Below are 17219 nucleotides of genomic sequence, written 5' to 3'. Positions count from 1 at the left end.
GTACATAACCTACATTATTTAATACAAATCAAGAACTTTTGAAAGGCATAATGTTCTTCGTTACAAATTCTATGAAATTACAATTTTTCTTCGCTACAATCATTTATTTTGCATCAGAGATGTTTAATAATGGTTTATTCTTCTTTATTAAGGTCCCCTCAATAAATTGATTAGTCAAACGACTAGCTATCTCTATTAGAAGGGAGAAAAGAAAAATTCGAAATATTCTCGTTCTTAATTGAAATATTATTCGATATTTTAAGCCAAAATTTTGCTAACAATTATGGAAAAAGTACATTTGTTTATAGATACAAATTTGTTATAAACAATTGATCTAGCACTTTAGAACATTCCATTTTCAAAATTCGGGATCAACGGGTCGAAATTTCAAGGGAAAACTGAGGCGTAAAATTGTACACCAAATACAGAATGAACCTCTCTTGGCCATTGTACTATTTATAGTTCAAATAACATAGTTGTTTTATAAAGATGAATTCAGATTATTCAATATTATTTCAAGAAATACTGGCTAATTGGAATCTATTTTGTCTTACTATAAAATTTTAATATATTAAAACTGAAAAAAAAGTTACGTTTAGAATTCGTTTTGTTTTGTTAAAACATTATTATTGATACCACCTACACCCTTGTGTTAATGGCATTTATATTGTTAGAATATTTTTAAGGCAATGTTTTACTGATTATTTATTTGTAGTTTATACAAGTTTATAGCGAAAGATAATAATGCTAGAATCGTGGTGGTTTAAGAGGAATCGTGTATATACAAGCCATGCAAATATTTTAGTTACATTATTAAACCTTAGACACCGCCACATATGTCGAATCCAAATAGCAATATTAGTAAAAAATTTAAAATAAATAAACTAGTTTTAATTTTGTATAAATTCTATTTATATTTTCATTAAGTTAATAAATAATTTGATTTAATAGATATTAATATTTGCTGAAATAAAAATAAATTATTAATAAATAAATTAATTAATTATTGGCAACTGGTTTGGATTCGATACTGGTGGCGTTACTGGGTAGCAGCTTTGGAAACTAATACGTTCTTCAATATGGGAACATATGTTCCTGACTTGTATATTTATATGACTGTGGTTAAAATAATCGATTATTTTTTGGTGCGTAAATTTCAAAACTTTTCGAAAAATTATTTTTCAGAATGTTTTACAAGACCAAAGTTATACCTGCAAATTTTCAGGTCCCTATTTTTTATAGTTTTGGATTTGCGCCTTCACGGATAAACAAATGTTTATATTTGTATAAGGAACATTTTTTACGTTTAAACTTTTTATCTGTCTCTAACGGTTTACAAGATGTAATTTTGCGAAAAACCATATAACTTGAAAAAATAGACAAACTTTGAAAAGCTTTTGATGAAAAAACAGTCCCGTCGGGTCAAAATCGACAGAAACTGAAATAAGGTCAAAATTTTCGAGATTTTTCTTATTTTTGGCATGATCCTATCGTATTCTGAGGTCGAAAACTTGGAAAAATACCTGATTTGATGCAAGATCAATAGCCCCACGATTCTAGTATTATTACCAACGTATTTTCAAAGCGTAGCATATTAGAATTTTAGTATGATTGTGCTTTGTGTATTATGATGACATACAATAGTAGGAGAGCTGAGTGACATTTTACTGCAGGTATTTGAGACACCTTGAAAACTTGTCGAATATTTCTTTTACGATAGCTGAATGCGAAGTGAGTCCCTAAAAGAATATATTATTATTTTTGAAGATAAACCTTTCAGCCAGGGGTTCACTTCGTATTTAGCTATCGCAGAAGAAGTATTAGAGAAGTTTTCAAAGTACCTCAAATACCTGCTTCAAAATGTCACTCAACTCTTAGACTACAAGTCAGATCATTCGATGTACAAGTTTTTTAAAACAAATCCTTAAAGCTTTTCGTATGGCCTTACTTGTAGTTTATTGGATTTTCAGTATAATGTGTAGTTATTTTGTATTCATGAAAATTTTGCACCTGTATGTAAAAGTGATTTTTCGTGATTCACGACAGTGTAATTTTTTTTACTGAAAGGCCGTTCTCTACTCCTGTGAAGCTTTAGCTTCATGTATGAAATTAAAAACGAAAATTTTTCACTAATGCCATGAAATGTGTAAATTATATACACAATCCTTATTAAGAAAAAAAAGGGTCGGAGCTCTGACCTGGACGCAATTTATAATAATTGTTGGGAATCCTTAGCATGTAAAGCAGGGAAAGTAGGGAAAAAATTATTTTTTTATAGAGATTCCAGTTTCTCACTTATTAGTTTTAAAAGGGTGAAATAGCAGGACCTGGTAATTAATCTTACTTGTAGAGTTTTCTCGCTTTTCCAGGTCTCATTCACCCAGGTTTCACTGTATTTCATTCAAGCTAAGAGTAAAAAAACTGAGAGTTATTTCCTAATTACTTAAAATAATTAAGTTCTTTTGGAGGGGAAAATTGTCCCACCCTTACTCTCTTATGATCAACGATAAACAAGGTAAAAGACCCTTTAGGCTGAATATTCCGAATAAAATATTAGAAACCCGGGAATAAATGATAAAATTATGGTGTAGAATTATTATTCATAAATAACGATGGATTTTCTGTTCCATCAAATGTTGGTGTTCGGCCCTCCTTCACAATCCGTATCGCTTGTAGCACACATATCGTGTCCAATTCAGTTTGAGATGGCATTTCATTATCCAGACATAATTCACTGGCACGTGGACCAAATTGTTCCAGCACTTTAACACGATAATCAACAATGACCGATACCGGATTACCAGTTAAACGTAAATTTTCTAAACATGGTAAGTTTCCAATATGTTTCACTTCATCCAAGCTGCATATTTGATTCGAACTGATGTCTAAGAACTCTAATGAGTAGAGTTTTGAGAAACCTTGCAACGTTTTGATGTAATTCGCTGATAGATCTAAATGTAAGATGTTACCCAATTTTGTATGTAAGTTGTCAGTTAAATAAAATAGATTTGATGAGAGATAAACGTAACTTAAATTCGATAGATGTACTAAATTTTTGATATCATTTAGTTGATTCTGATTGCAATTTAATATTTTTAATTTTGGCATCAATTTTACTGTCTCATCAATACTTGTTAATTGATTATCACTTAAATATAATTCTGTTAAATTCGTCCAAATCTGTAAAAAAATTGAAAAAGATATTTTAATCATATTTCCGACGAAAATATAGACTTATTTGCTGTATAAAAGGTCAGCGAGAAGAGGGTGGTAATGCGTTATGAATTAGTTTCATGATGATATTAGCTCAGTTGGTTAAGGCGTAACCAATTCCGTCCGCGGTATGCTAAGGGTAGCAGGTTCCATCCCCGCCGTCGCAACAAAATTAATTTCATTAATAGTTGTGAAGAGCTGGTGTAGTGCATGATATATGCATGAAGGAGGTGCACTCAGTAACAGAAATTGAGGAGCTGATAAATGAAATTATCGGCGGAAAGGTGGTAAAACATATGGTATCACAATGGGCTCTATAGCCTAAGCGTGTCCTTCGTGGACAGGCAATATAACCTAACCTAACCTAGTTTCATGATCCCCAAAACACAATTTATGTGGTTCTGGCTATATACAGTGGAACCTGGTTAAGTGAGGCATCAAGGGAATTGCTTTGTCTCACTTATAGAGGTATTCCACTTACCCAGTGTCTCAGATATCGTATTTCTGAAAAACTTTATATTCTTTAAATTTATCGTCTACAATTCAATCGTTTTCATATATTCAAAGATATTTCGAGATATTTGAATTTTGTGACATCTTATCACCGCTTACAAAATCGCTCATAACTTGACAACGAAAAATCTTTCGGCTATGAAAAACACATCAAGTTGGAGAGGAAAAATAGTACTCCCTAAAAAGTTCGACAATTTTCATAAACAGTGCTTTAACTTCTTTGCCCTTAAAATGAGCCCTGGTGGTGCCCAAAACAAACAAAAACAAATACATGCCTGTAAAAGTGTACTTTAAAATAGTCGCATTTTTTCTAAGTGTAGTTTCTGTGGCGTAAACAAATAAAACTTTTCTTACCTGATAAGTAGATGAATTTGGAACTTTATGAATTGAATCACAAAGTAATACTTGACTGATATTTTGTACATTTGTATTCTCAATTTTTAATGTTTGCAATGTTTCCCTTAATGTGCCTAATTGTGTAATATTTTTTAATGGAAAATTTGTTATTCGCAATTGTTTTAAAGCCTAAAAAAAATTTTTTTAGTTAATAAAAAAAAAAAGTGTGTATCAAGAACATATATAATAAGGGCATGAAACTTCCTATGCCGAGCTCTAAGCGCCCGTGGCTGAATTTAATACGCCTATCTGGATGGAGTCTAGTCATCGGTCGTTGCGTACTTTTTACTACGCGTCAATGATTGAAAACAATTGAAATTGTTAAATTGATTGAAAACAAAAGACAGCCTGATGCGTAGTACAAAGTACACAACGACCGACTCACCCAGATAGGCACCCTTTTTCCCTGCTACGCTCCACTCTGGTGACATTAAAATTTAAGCAAAATTTTCTAATCAATTTTCATTATTAAGGACAGGACCTATAATAGTCCAGGACCTAGGTGTCATTTTTACATAAAAATTCTAAGACTTTTGTTTTCCCTATCCTCGACTAATAAGCCAGTTGTTGTCGAGATATTGGGTCTTAGCATGCACGAATTTGTTTACCAGCCTTACACGGGTGTTTCTTTGATTGAATACCCAATGCACCTGTTTTTCAGGCTTTATGAAAGAGAATTCATTTACTTTGTAAATTTCCGAGGAGGAAAAAGTTGTTAGACCTTGACAACAACCTCTCAAATACTACGTATAGGTCTAGAGAGCTATTTTAAGAAATAATTTTACCTTAAATGATGAACACTCAAAAGTTAATGAATTTGGAATAACATTACTGGTTTCATACGGTTCATCTGATCCAATCACATAAACTTTATGCGTTTGTGAACAAACATCTAAGACGTGACTAAAATCACGTCGTTTATCAATCACAGTTTCTGGACACGGTTGTTTTAAACGTTCACTTAACGCATGTAACTGTAACGGTGACATAATAATCCATTGTGCACAATGTAACAAAGTATCCCCTTTTAAAAAGAATTTTAGCGCTAAATCTTGTAATATGTAAGTGATTTCATAAAGTTGAAAATTTAAGAATAATGCTAATTCCAAAGGTAATGCACGTTGTAAATAATTTAATACTGTTTTCATGTAAATTTCTAAACCTTCACGTCGTTGTGATATAAAAAATGGACATTTTTTTCGTATAATTTTCTTCGGTGGTATCGTATCTTTTGGTACACCATGATCCGATACCAGTTTTATATGTAAGTCGTAAAAATCACTGTATCGATGGCGTACGGTCCAATTTATTGAGCCCACTTGCATTTCGATCACATAGAAAATTATGTTATTTTCTTCCTCGGTTCGAGGTATTGATATTGTTGTATTATTACGATTTTCGAAAAAATTTGCCATTTTTTTATGTTTTTTTAGACATTACTTTTATATTTTGCAATATTTTTGATTTATTTTGACAGTTTGGATATTTGACAGCATAAAAACATAAACTTGAGAAAAAAAAGTGATGTTTATTTATGGATATGACACATCTGCATTTTAGGGTGCGTTCTAAATTATTGTTGGGAAGTCTTCCATTTAAATTGATCACTGCCGGATTGAAAAATGACTAATTAACTATAATTAGGATTTGATTTGCACATGCTAAAGTAAATTTCTAATTTATTTATTCATTGTATAGAATTATGTTTTCAATTTACGTACAAACAATAAACTAACCGGTTACAAAATGAATGTAACAATTCTGCATTTTTTAAATTATTTGTTGAAATGAAACGAATTTATAATTGCACTCTTTTGTATTTTTAAATAAAAACCATTTTGAACACGAAAATAAAAAAATTATTTGCTACTATAATTAACACACAAAATTTTATATTGCGATAAGAGTTTATTAACTCTTCTAATAAAAAGAGAAAAGAGTATGATTTATCACTAGTAATTATGTTTACTTATTTATTAATTATTATAAGAAAATTAGCATATTTTCACGTAGACACAGCCTTCAAGTCTTCAAGGTGTTATTATTCTTACGCGCTCTGATCTTAACGCAAACTCTTAGATGTAAAATCTTATTACATTTTGACAAATTAAAAAAAATTACAATTTCAAAAACCCAGATCCAACCAGGCCTCCGTTCGCCTTGGGTTGTTGCTTTCAATCTCAACCGTTACCATTTAAGGGTTAGATTTAAAATTTTGAAAGACCATTTTATATAATTCGGGGTTTGTTTCTTTTATTGGAATTTTAGATATGATGAATTATTAATACAAAATTTGGGACTTTTATAGAAACTTTTTTCCTTGAAAATATCTAATTTAACTTGGTAGAAACACATCATTAATTTGTATGCCCTGTATATACGAAATATATATATCAAGGTATCCTAGATTTTAGTACCAATTGGTATATGTGTTCATAAAATCACCTAATTAGTCCATTTCCGTCTATCCCTCCGTCATCATTATCAGCTGAAATTTTTATAGCATTCTCAGGTTCGTAAATGAGCAACATGTTTCAAATAGGTCTTGGGTAAACCGTTAAAGATAGGACAAAAGTTTAAATATAAAAAAGTTAACAGTTTTGTTTGAAACATTTTTGCGTACATATCAGTTTTTTCGCGTGAAAGAGCAAATTAGGGTAAAACTTTGGTGTCCATTTTCTCCAAAACCATGGAGGTTAGAGAGAAGGAGAACGATCGCTGAAGGGAATAGTGTCCCAGAAATACGGACAAAATAAGTGAGGCGCTGCGATCGCTAAGTTGTCTCAATAAAAGCGGGTTGTTGTTAAATTTGTACATTAAGCAACTAACTTCATTTACTTATACTCATAAACAGCTAACTACGCAGATACTTCTTACCGACGAATTTTCAGGGACATAGCGCGCTTATGCTTTAGTGCGTAGCGATCGTTCTCCTTCTCTCTAACCTGCATGCCCAAAACTGTAACAAATAGAGACTTGAAAATTTTTAGATAATTCTAACTAGAAAGTCTTGTGATAAGTAGAACAAATGGAAGATCGCCATAAATGTGTTGGTTTTTTAAACTTTTCTAATTTATTAAAGGTACAGGGTATTTCAACAATTAATTTAAACATAATTTGACATATATGTTCATTTGTTTTAAGTCTCTCGAATGCTTTTACTTTTTACTCAAAGATGGCAGAGATACATTTTAGAGCTCACTCTATGTGTGGGAATTTAACATAAACATTATGTATACATATGATAAAAATATACAATGTGCTTAATGTGTAAAGTGACGTTTATATTATTTTGATGTAAAAAAAATGGTATTTAATGCATGAATTCGTAATAATTGATTATTTTGATAAATAAAACAGTATTAATCAACCTAAGTATAATCTTAAAAGTACGTCAACAAAATGTGTTAAAATTATTTAATCATTTTTCATAATCGATTTTGATTTGTTGAGTGGTTAGTTTATCCCGGTATCATTATTTTGATTTGTTTTCTTTCTATTATTTTCAAGGAATTTTAGCAAAATTTTGCTATGAATGAAAATGATGAAGAAGTTGTTACAAAGGTAAAATTTTTCACAGAAATTTTTTTTGTTTTTCATATAAAAAACTGTGTGTGTATGTTTTTAGGGAAGCCCTTTGTATCAATACTTAGTTGAAAATGAACTAAACGATTTTGAAGTAAACGAAATAGCTTTGGATAAACCGAAAATGAAGAAGAAAGTTGACGAGACAGCAGAAAGTTATATTTCGCAAACGGAAGTTCGATTAACCACAGCTGAAAAAATGGTAAGCATTAAATAATACATTTTGATGTTTCATTGAATAATAACTTAAAACATTTGAAAATAAACATATTTCTCAGCTGTTTTTATTCGACGAAATCGAATTTGTTGTAAGTCAGATTATCTTATATAAATGTTTTTAATTGCATGCGTCTTAGAAATTTCGTTGCGAAAAAAAATGTTTGTCGAATTATATAACGAGAAAATTATTGTCATTTTCCAAAAGTGGTTCAGTTTTTAATATCAGTCATTTTTCGTGAATTTTCGAAATTTATTTTTTCAATTTCCTAACACTCCACTCTCTCTTTTTTATGTGGAAATGTAATATTTTTTCGCTGTTTTCAAGGTTTTGCATACCTAACTTTAGAATCCCTTCTAAATTAAGTTGGTTTGTATGTGAATTGAGTTAATACTCCTTATGAAAACAAAAATCCTATTTCAATACAAAGTATAGATCTATCTGATAATCAGTGCCGAATTAAGCAAGCGCGGGGCCCGTAGAAAATTCTATCAATAATTAGACCCTCTCCACATTTTTTCGTTTATGATCGCTCTTTTCAATAAAACTTATCTACATCGTTTACCTTTTTTTTTGTTAGTCAACGAGAACGATTTCACCACTTTTTTCTAAGCTCCGATAATCAACCGCCTGTCTTTTTTATCGACGCCCTCATCAAAAAAATTTTTGAAGCTAGTTTCGTGGGGCCTGTAGCATTTGAAATATAAGTGATGGAGCTATACTCATTGACGTAGCTACCGAAGGGCTAGATGTTGTCGTGCTCCGGGATCTCCAAACTCAGGGGGCTCTCGAACATTAACCAGCAAACCCTGTATTGAATTAACTAAAAATTCATTTCATTTTCTGTTCGATACTTGCAGAGGAATTCCCCTGTATTCTTTCTGTTGTTTATACAGTGTTGTATTAAGATTACCCAAAATTGAAAAATTTAATCAACCTTCTATAAGTAGTGTTGGCCCAAACATTTTTATTGATAGTGACTCAGATAATATGACTACTGCAGTGCTGGTTAAGCTGATTAAGAAGCCTACTACGGAAGAAGATTTGATAATTATTGTAGTTATTTGATAAAACATAAGCAGTGTAGTTAAAGCTTCAGTTTTTTTTACACCAAGGCCTTTGATTATCTAGCTACACCTTTGGCTATGTTACTCTCAAATTTTTGTTTTTTTACAGATTTACAAATCATTTGTGGAACAGATATTATGCTCCCAATTACTGCTATCAGACGACAGCGATTTACTTGAAATGAGTGCACCGCCAGAAGTAGATAATGTCTCATGTAAAAGTTACAAACGTGAAATGATTGAAATCACATATTTAACATTAAGTTCAGCAATAATGTGGCGATTTCGTAATCCATTTGTACAAATGACAATGTTAACGCCAGCGTTAACATATTTTAGTGTACGATTATTTACAAAATTCAAACAATATTTATTTAAACGTGAATTTGATCAATTCTTTAATTTAATCAAAAATTTACATAAAACTTTTAAGAATACTATGAAAATTATACGAGATTATTCGGTCTTAATTGTTGGATCACCTAAGTAAGTATATTTTAATGTTCTATTTTTATAATTCGCAAAATATTTTCCTCGAAAAATTTTCAAATTTTACTTTTCTCAAAAATAAAAACGTGGCACTTAAAAGTAAACCAGGACTGTCAAACGTTCATAACAGTTTTAATAATAAGGACACTAGCCGTTTGCCCTGACAAATATTAAAATTTTTTGTTTTTACAAATAGTCTTCAATATATTTGGGCCCTGGTTGAGCCCAAAAAGACCAAGGATAAACAAAGTTGCATACCTTTAAATGTTATTTATTTTTAGCGAAACAAAAAGTGTTAGGTGTAGGGATCGAGCAAGTAAAATTTTAAAAACCATGAGACCAATTCGGACGCCATTCTGTTTTAAAGAGTAATAAATCATATGTCGATTAAACTATGAGCGTGTTTTCTCTGTGAAGTAAGTCTAAAATTTATGTTTTTCATTTTTTTTTTTAGATTTACAAATGATCAGGAAAAATTATCAATGATTGTACAACATTTGGAAAAATCAACAGCAATTATTTTACGTGAAGTAATCGTAACATTAAATCAATGTACATCAAACATTGTGAAAGCTGTTTCCGTGAATATTCCATACTTTTTTGAATCACTGTCCAACATACAACCACATGAAGAAAATGACTTAGATGTACGGTATTGGTGACTTGAATAATTTCACTTAGCTATAAAAATTCGCATGCAAATGTTGTGTATTTTTAACGCAACAAAAAGTGATCCATTGGTGTAGGTGCTAAGAACCCATTTCCGATACCCCTCTTATGTATTAATATACATTTGCGGACCCCAAGAAGTGAAAGCGGCTCCCATTTAAAAAACTGCCTTTTGACGTTTTTATGGCTTTTAACTTCTGTACTTCCCCAAGGTTGGGTTAGTTTCAAGAATTTACCTTTTTAGAGAGGGGTGTCAATTTCCCAACCCCATTTTCCTTTTTATGTCAAAATATTATGTTTTTCCGTGGGGTTTATGACTTTGAATTTCAATACAGCCTCTCCTAATTGAGAGAAGGTTGAAAGCCGGTATGTGAGTTGGGTTAGCATGAAGGATGTGTCTTTTGGGGATTGTCAACTTCCCAACCCTTCCCGCTTTTTAATGTTGAAATATTATGTTTTTTATGGTTTTATAACTATGAACTTTAATAAAACCAATCCTCTTTAAACTAGTAGATTGAAAGCCGGTATGTAAGTTGGGTTCGTGTCATGGATGTGTCTCTTGGAGGTGGAAACTTACCAACCTCCCCCATACCGCTCTTTTATGTTGATATTGCATGTTTTCAAAAACCGGAAAAGACATACCATTTTAATAAAATTCTAAGATGAAAAATCCTCTTCCATTTTTCGATCCGAAGTACGGATAGTTAGCTATTAATTAAAATAGGCAGCCAATCAGAATCATTGTAACCAAAAATTAAAACCACTCGACTGAGATTTGGACTAATTTTTTTAAATCTATCAAAAATCATTAATTAGTCAGTCTCAGTCAGAATCGAGTTATTTTAAATTTTAGTTAGAATGCTTCTGATTGGTTAATTATTTTAATTAATAGCTAACTATCCGCGCACCGAATCAAAAAATGCAAAAGGACTTTTCGTCTTAGATTTTTTTTCTACCTGATGCAACAAAAGCGTGCGGCACTTACGGACACCTTGTATAATAGAAGGAAATATGATTTTAATAATAAAACGTTTTTTGTTTGTTTGTTACAGAAATTATATTTAATGTTCCTTCTAACCCAATCGGAATGTTTACGTGTACTGGGTTTATGCTATTGTGTACAATTTTGGCAAACGAACACACATGCACAAGTGAAGTACATGCACAAATATATATTACCAAAGACGAGCAAACAAATCAATGAAGCATACTTAAAAGCAATACATTCGTTTAAATTATTCCGTAGTATTGAGCACAAAAAACGGCCATTCTTAAATGCAAACAAAGTACAAAGGCCTCAACATGACATCTACATTAATGTTTATCAAATGACATTGCAATTACATTCATCGTTGAATAAATCATGGGATGTGATTGCACAATTGGAGACAGAGGTATGTGTTCTTTTTGTTTTTTTTTTTAGCGTTCCGTAACTAATTGGATTCAAAGGTAGCACAGAACTACTGTACGTCCTTAAATGAGCTGACGGAACAAATGAATGTAAACCTGATATGGGTACCGGGACACAGAGACATTACAGGAAATTGTGAAGCCGGCGAGCTTGCTAGAAATGACACCATGCTGATGGACACAAGCATCAATAGCCATCCGGCAGTTTCGTTCGCGAACTGCAAGCTGCTCTTTAAGGAGAATATCTTAAAAAGGACCAATCTTAAATGGAGGGAGGAGCATACTTGTAGTACTACAAGACAGATATGGTCTGAGTAAAATCGTAGGCGTTTCGAAGATCATATATCCCTTCCAAGGGCCTCTGTTAGCAAAGTTGTTGCGGTTATTACAGGACACTGGTTGAGCGGTAGGCCACGCTGACCGTCTGGGCCTGACAGTGTATCACAACTACTGCAGGATCTGTCACAGTGGGGAGGAGGAGGTAATGTCTCTGTCACTGTCCAGCTCTTGCCATGAAGAGATGGACTTACTTGAGCTAGCCTCTCTTTGACGACCTCTCCGACCTAAAGTCCGTCGACTTCAAAGCACTCCTGCTGTTCTTAAACAGCTCTAAATGGTTTATGGAGTAGTGGCCGAGGATGGGCCAACCGTTTTTCGATATCACAACGGACTTTTTGTGTGTCCCATCTCAGGACAGCCACTCTAACCTAACCTAACTGATTGGACAACAAAAGAATTACTCAAATTAGATGAAATTTCATATGATTTATTTAAGGTTTGGAGGCAAAACTTTATCTAAATATAAATTTTTCCGAAAATTCGGAAGATTGGGAACAATCAAAATATACAGATCGGTAAGAAATTTTATGTTAAAGGTAGTACAAGCGCCAAGGCAAGATTCTGAATGTAGACGAAAAAAAAGCCTTGGTTTCTCGAACGATCCTCACTTTTTACGTCCTGAGTACGCTAAAAAATTTCAGCTTGATATCTCTTCGTTTCCCTTAAAAGACCCCTTAAATCGGCCTACTTACTAATATCGAAGCTACTGCGAATCTTAGAATTTTGTAGAATATTTTTCACAAAAATTTTACTTTTTTTAGCTGGATGAAGAACAGTGTAAAGAAATCGATAAAACTTTCGATTCATTAATAACCGAATTCAAGTCGTTAGAAGAATATTTATCAATATGTCGAATACAATTAACAAAAATTCAAAATAATTTCCACAAAAAGGAAACAAGCAGTATATTACCATCAACAAGTGCATCGATCCAAGAAAATTTAAATGACACTAAAGTGATCGATTTATCAAAAGAAGAGAATAAACCAATTGATCAAATATTCGAATTATATGTTCGAAAAGATGACGAAGCTGCTGATATTGAAACGGTACCATACGATGAACCACTTAACAAAGATGAGAAAAAGGCAACAAAACTTGTACTCAAAGAATTGGAGAAAGTTTTGGTATTTAAACGCGAAGAATGGGAACAACGTGAAGCAAAAATACGTGAATTACAATCTCAACAAAATGGCGGTGGATATGATCCAACAAATTCTGAATTATCATGTGAAGAGATTCGTAAAACAAGTGCATTCCGTCATAAAATGAAAAAATCTGATAATCGACAATCAGAATCATCGAGTTCGGAGGATGTTGAACATAGGAATCATGATCAAAATTCATCATATTTTGGTCCACGTAGTACGGTACATATTTTGCCACATCCACGACGAATATCAAAGTATAAAAATGTTCGAGATAAGGTTAACAAACAGAAGATCAATAAATTAGCGCCATTGCAGCGGGAATCAAATGAGTCAAATGATGACAGTGATATTAATATACCACAGCATCCAATTGGATTAGGTCAGTTTATTTTACCACCTATTCCATCAACGTTTCGGCAAGATGAAGAATCTCTGTCAGCTGTGGGCGAACTTTCCGATTCGGATTCAGAAAGGAAATAAACTTTTTATTTTTATTGACTTATGTTGTCATATTTTCTCTCTTAAATTGTCATTTTTAATATGTTGTTTTGATTCAATTGAAGTGAACAGCGTCCCGAAAATGTTCTAAAAAACTAGAAACTAACATTGTCCGAAATTTCACTAGACCTTCTTTTAAGCCCTTGCATATTGTTTCTTAAAAATTTTTATTAGCCCCTGTCGCTTTGTAATGATGATTGAAATGGTGAGATTTTCGAGTATCGTAGTATTTATTTCAATAACTATCTTCCAACTTGCTTTTCAACTCCACAAAGCTTTACTTTTTAAATCGATCAGGTGTTTACAGCCTAATAAAAAATGTTGAAAATTTCAAGGATGCATTAATTTTTTTTTATTACCATGATATTTTATTTAATTTTGTTGTAATTTGCTTGAAAACAATTGAATCAAAAATTTTAAAAAATAACGTTTCCTTCAAAATCATGTGATATTCGATCTTGTTATTAAATTTTTTTTAAACTATAATCAAAATTGGTTATAACGATGAATCGATTAAACATATTGAACGGGGGCATCTCATGATATCTTTGAATTTGACGATTATTCGTATTGGCGTGGTAATAAACGTTGAAAAATTATTATGTTACTAGGACAGGAGCAGATCTACTTAAGGGCTTTTTGGACTGCAGCTCAGGATCTCCTGGGTACAAAAGGCCACCATTCTCCATAGAAATGTAGAAAGGTTGCTTTATAATTTATATATCATAACTATACATAACCTGTCAATTTATTTTGCAATAATGTCGTACAGTAGAACCTCGATAACTCGAATCTCAAGGGAAATGCAAAAAATTTCGATTTAACAAGTAGCTTGAGGTACAGAGGATTATTTTACTAACTACGACTTATAAAGTCTGCTTTTTGAAATTCGAGATAAAGAGTATCCGTCCGTCCGTCGACGTCAAAGCACTCTCGCTGTTCTTAAACAGCTCCAAATGGTTCATGGAGTAGTGGTCGGGGATGGGCCAACTCTTTTTCAGAATCACAACGGACCCTATGGTCTAAGTGTGTTCCATCCCAAGACAGCCACTCTAACCTAACCAACAAAGTCTAAATAATTTGAGATACCGCATATTTAGTGGTTCAGCGGAAGGAGACGTAACTTTTGTTCAGCTTGAGTATTACGACTTAAGGTTTATTGAGGTTCCACTGTATTATATAAATAAAATAGAAAAAAGGTTTTTGACATAATGGCAATTACGAAGGCTCCAAATAGTATTAGCCGAGGGTACCTCTATTAGCTGGAATTAGAATTTTATCTGTGATGTTTCTTGTCTTCTGGCTTTCATTTTTCTCGACGAAGAATGATTTTTAATGAAAAGGACACTAAATTAGTTCCTAGTAACATTTTTCTCTAGAAGATATTTTGTAAAGATAGAGTGTATAGCAATCGCTTATAACAATTATAAAATATAAAAACCACAATTGTACAGTCGTTTCAATGTCGTTATAACCGATTTTGGATGTAATATTTTTATTGTATATATTGAATTGTTGATTAATTAATATGAAGACCAGATGCACAAAAAATTGCGTCCAATCATTAATTTTAATTAGAGGAAAAATCGTATCGTTATAAAATGTACATAACGTGTGAGTTATGTTAGTTATTACCATAGAGATCATACCATAGAGCTGTAATAATAGCTTCTGTCTAAGGGACTTTTGGGGTATGGTATTATCAAGTCCTCTTTATGAGAGAGGGGGGATTTTTAGGAGGATTACAAGGTGTGAAATTTAAGAAGTTTGGATTATTTCTACGAGAAGGGCGCCACGTTGATTTACGAAGACTAAAAAAAAAGGAGGGAATACAAATTATTTGAGAGGGGCACCACACACCTGGAAGAGACCCACTTGGTTTACGAAGATTAAAAAAAAAGAAACGGCTCCTAATGTGGGTATGACGGCTCTGTATTCCCGCTTTGGCTTAGAGCGCCATCACCATCAAATCCGCCTCTGTTCTGCCTTGGGGTAGTCCAATAGGCTCAGGCTATGGAAGTATAATTTAAACGAAAAAAGCGTCTCATTTTTTACAAAAAAAAAAAAAAAATAATAATTAACATTGGACGCAACTGTTTGTGCATGCGTCTAATGATTTGAAACTTTTATTAATTATCTTTTATTAATATGAGTATGTGATTAGTAATTAATTTAAAAATTAATATTTGATTGATCATGAACAAAAAATTACAATTTTTATTGTATATAAAAATCAAACAATTGACTTCTTTAAAAAGATGGGTGTCATAAAACGAGTTTTTTGGTCCTAAAAATGAGAACAAAAATTGTTTACACATACGCTATTTTTGCTTTTCATTAATTTAGAACACTCATCAATGTTTTTTACATTATTATATTACTTTTTGTTGCCCAGGGGCCTAAAATTATTGTATATGAGCACAAAGGCGCAATATTTTCTAATTTAAATATGTTATGGAGTACACCATGGGCTTGTTCAGAATAACAATATACATTCGCTTTTGTGTGAGTGTCCAAAAAAAAGCATCCGCATGTTCTGTTAATCTGGCACCCTCATACATCGAGCTTTTTCGAAAAAAACAAATGCGCGTCGACTGCGGGTGCTCAAAAAAGAAAGCTTATATTTTTCTGTAGTAAGAGGTCAATAATGTATGCGCTCCCACAAAAGTCGACGCGCATTGTTATTTTGAACAAGATCATTATCTGTCTCTTACAATCTACAGGAAAAAAATTAATAAGTGCACAAAAAGCATGCGCATTGTTCTTCTGAACAAGTCCACTTATTCAAATTATACAAAAGGATAAAATTCATACAGGTTTACTCCGGAAGACTTTTGATCTTGAGGTGTAGATTACGAATTCTTTTGGTCTTCTGGTTGAATTTTTGGGCCATCTTTAGCTTAAGGCATATTTCTTAGTAGTTATATTGAACTTTTTGAATTAATTCGCACGATTTTTTACAATAGTCCTAACAGTCATTTATGAAAATAGGAACCTAGAATTTCTAGGGCCAAATTCACCTCTCGTATTAACATCCATCCTTTATTATATTGTGTTTATTGTTTTTATTATATTAAAGAAAAACAAAACAAAAAGACAGTGGTCAATTTTTATTATTTGTGTCCTTTCCAAAAATTCATAGCTTTTTATCAACGTATGGAGAATGTCCAGAAGTTCAAATTGTTTAAACTTTTGATTTTAAGAAGGTAATGTATAAAATTAAATGCAACAGATGATCTTAAAGATGTAACCTCATGATGACGCTTGACGCTGGCTTTGGACGTCAAAGTAGGGTTCCACCTAGTTGAAAAAATTGAGTTATGTCCATCGTTGTTTTGTATAGTAATATCAAAGAAAACAGATACATCTGTATTCTTTGGTAATATATTTATTAATTATGAACAAATAACAGGCAAAGTCTAACAAACCGCGAAAAATATAACTTTGTGTTATGGGGGTTGGGGGATTGGTAGCTCGATACCTGCAAAAGACACAACCTTGACATTAACCCAATCTGCATAGATATTTGCAACCCTCTATCTCAGTTTAGAGGTATAATATTCGATGGGTTTAGAGAGAATATTTAAATGTGCACAGCTATAAAAATATCGAGAAAATCACTGTTCTATACATACTAGAAAGATGGAATTTTCATCAATCAACTAGAAATAA

At 32.2% G+C, this 17219-nt stretch overlaps 2 protein-coding genes across 2 annotated transcripts; one reads left to right on the top strand and one right to left on the bottom strand.

The window, feature by feature from the left end:
• Nucleotides 1-1402: 1402 nt before the first annotated feature.
• Nucleotides 1403-5598, bottom strand: LOC123303019 (nischarin). The gene is made up of 3 exons (XM_044886112.1): nt 4908-5598; nt 4081-4251; nt 1403-3180 (listed from the first exon to the last, which is right to left on the bottom strand). Exons 1-3 carry the CDS (start codon nt 5535-5537, stop codon nt 2581-2583), a joined length of 1401 nt encoding a protein of 466 aa, XP_044742047.1. The 5' UTR covers nt 5538-5598; the 3' UTR covers nt 1403-2580.
• A 3771-nt stretch (nt 5599-9369) lies between these two features.
• Nucleotides 9370-13668, top strand: LOC123302510. Its single transcript, XM_044885463.1, has 4 exons — nt 9370-9477; nt 9935-10127; nt 11202-11543; nt 12660-13668. The coding sequence occupies exons 1-4, from the start codon at nt 9431-9433 to the stop codon at nt 13527-13529; spliced, it is 1452 nt and encodes a 483-aa protein (XP_044741398.1). The 5' UTR covers nt 9370-9430; the 3' UTR covers nt 13530-13668.
• The last annotated feature ends 3551 nt before the right edge of the window (nt 13669-17219 follow it).

This window comes from Chrysoperla carnea, chromosome X (genome assembly GCF_905475395.1).
Source record: "Chrysoperla carnea chromosome X, inChrCarn1.1, whole genome shotgun sequence".
NCBI lineage: Eukaryota > Metazoa > Arthropoda > Insecta > Neuroptera > Chrysopidae > Chrysoperla > Chrysoperla carnea.
The sequence above is the reverse complement of the archived record's forward strand: the minus strand, read 5'-3'. Positions and strand labels throughout refer to the sequence as shown.

Coding starts and splice junctions, on each gene's coding strand:
- LOC123303019 (XM_044886112.1), bottom strand. CDS start 5,537: ATGGCAAATTTTTTCGAAAATCGTAATAATACAACAATATCAATACCT. Junction 4,252..4,907: donor TTGAGTGTTCATCATTTAAG/GTAAAATTATTT, acceptor AATTTTTTTTAG/GCTTTAAAACAATTGCGAAT. Junction 3,181..4,080: donor CAAATTCATCTACTTATCAG/GTAAGAAAAGTT, acceptor ATTTTTTTACAG/ATTTGGACGAATTTAACAGA.
- LOC123302510 (XM_044885463.1), top strand. CDS start 9,431: ATGAAAATTATACGAGATTATTCGGTCTTAATTGTTGGATCACCTAA. Junction 9,478..9,934: donor TTAATTGTTGGATCACCTAA/GTAAGTATATTT, acceptor TTTTTTTTTTAG/ATTTACAAATGATCAGGAAA. Junction 11,544..12,659: donor TTGCACAATTGGAGACAGAG/GTATGTGTTCTT, acceptor TACTTTTTTTAG/CTGGATGAAGAACAGTGTAA.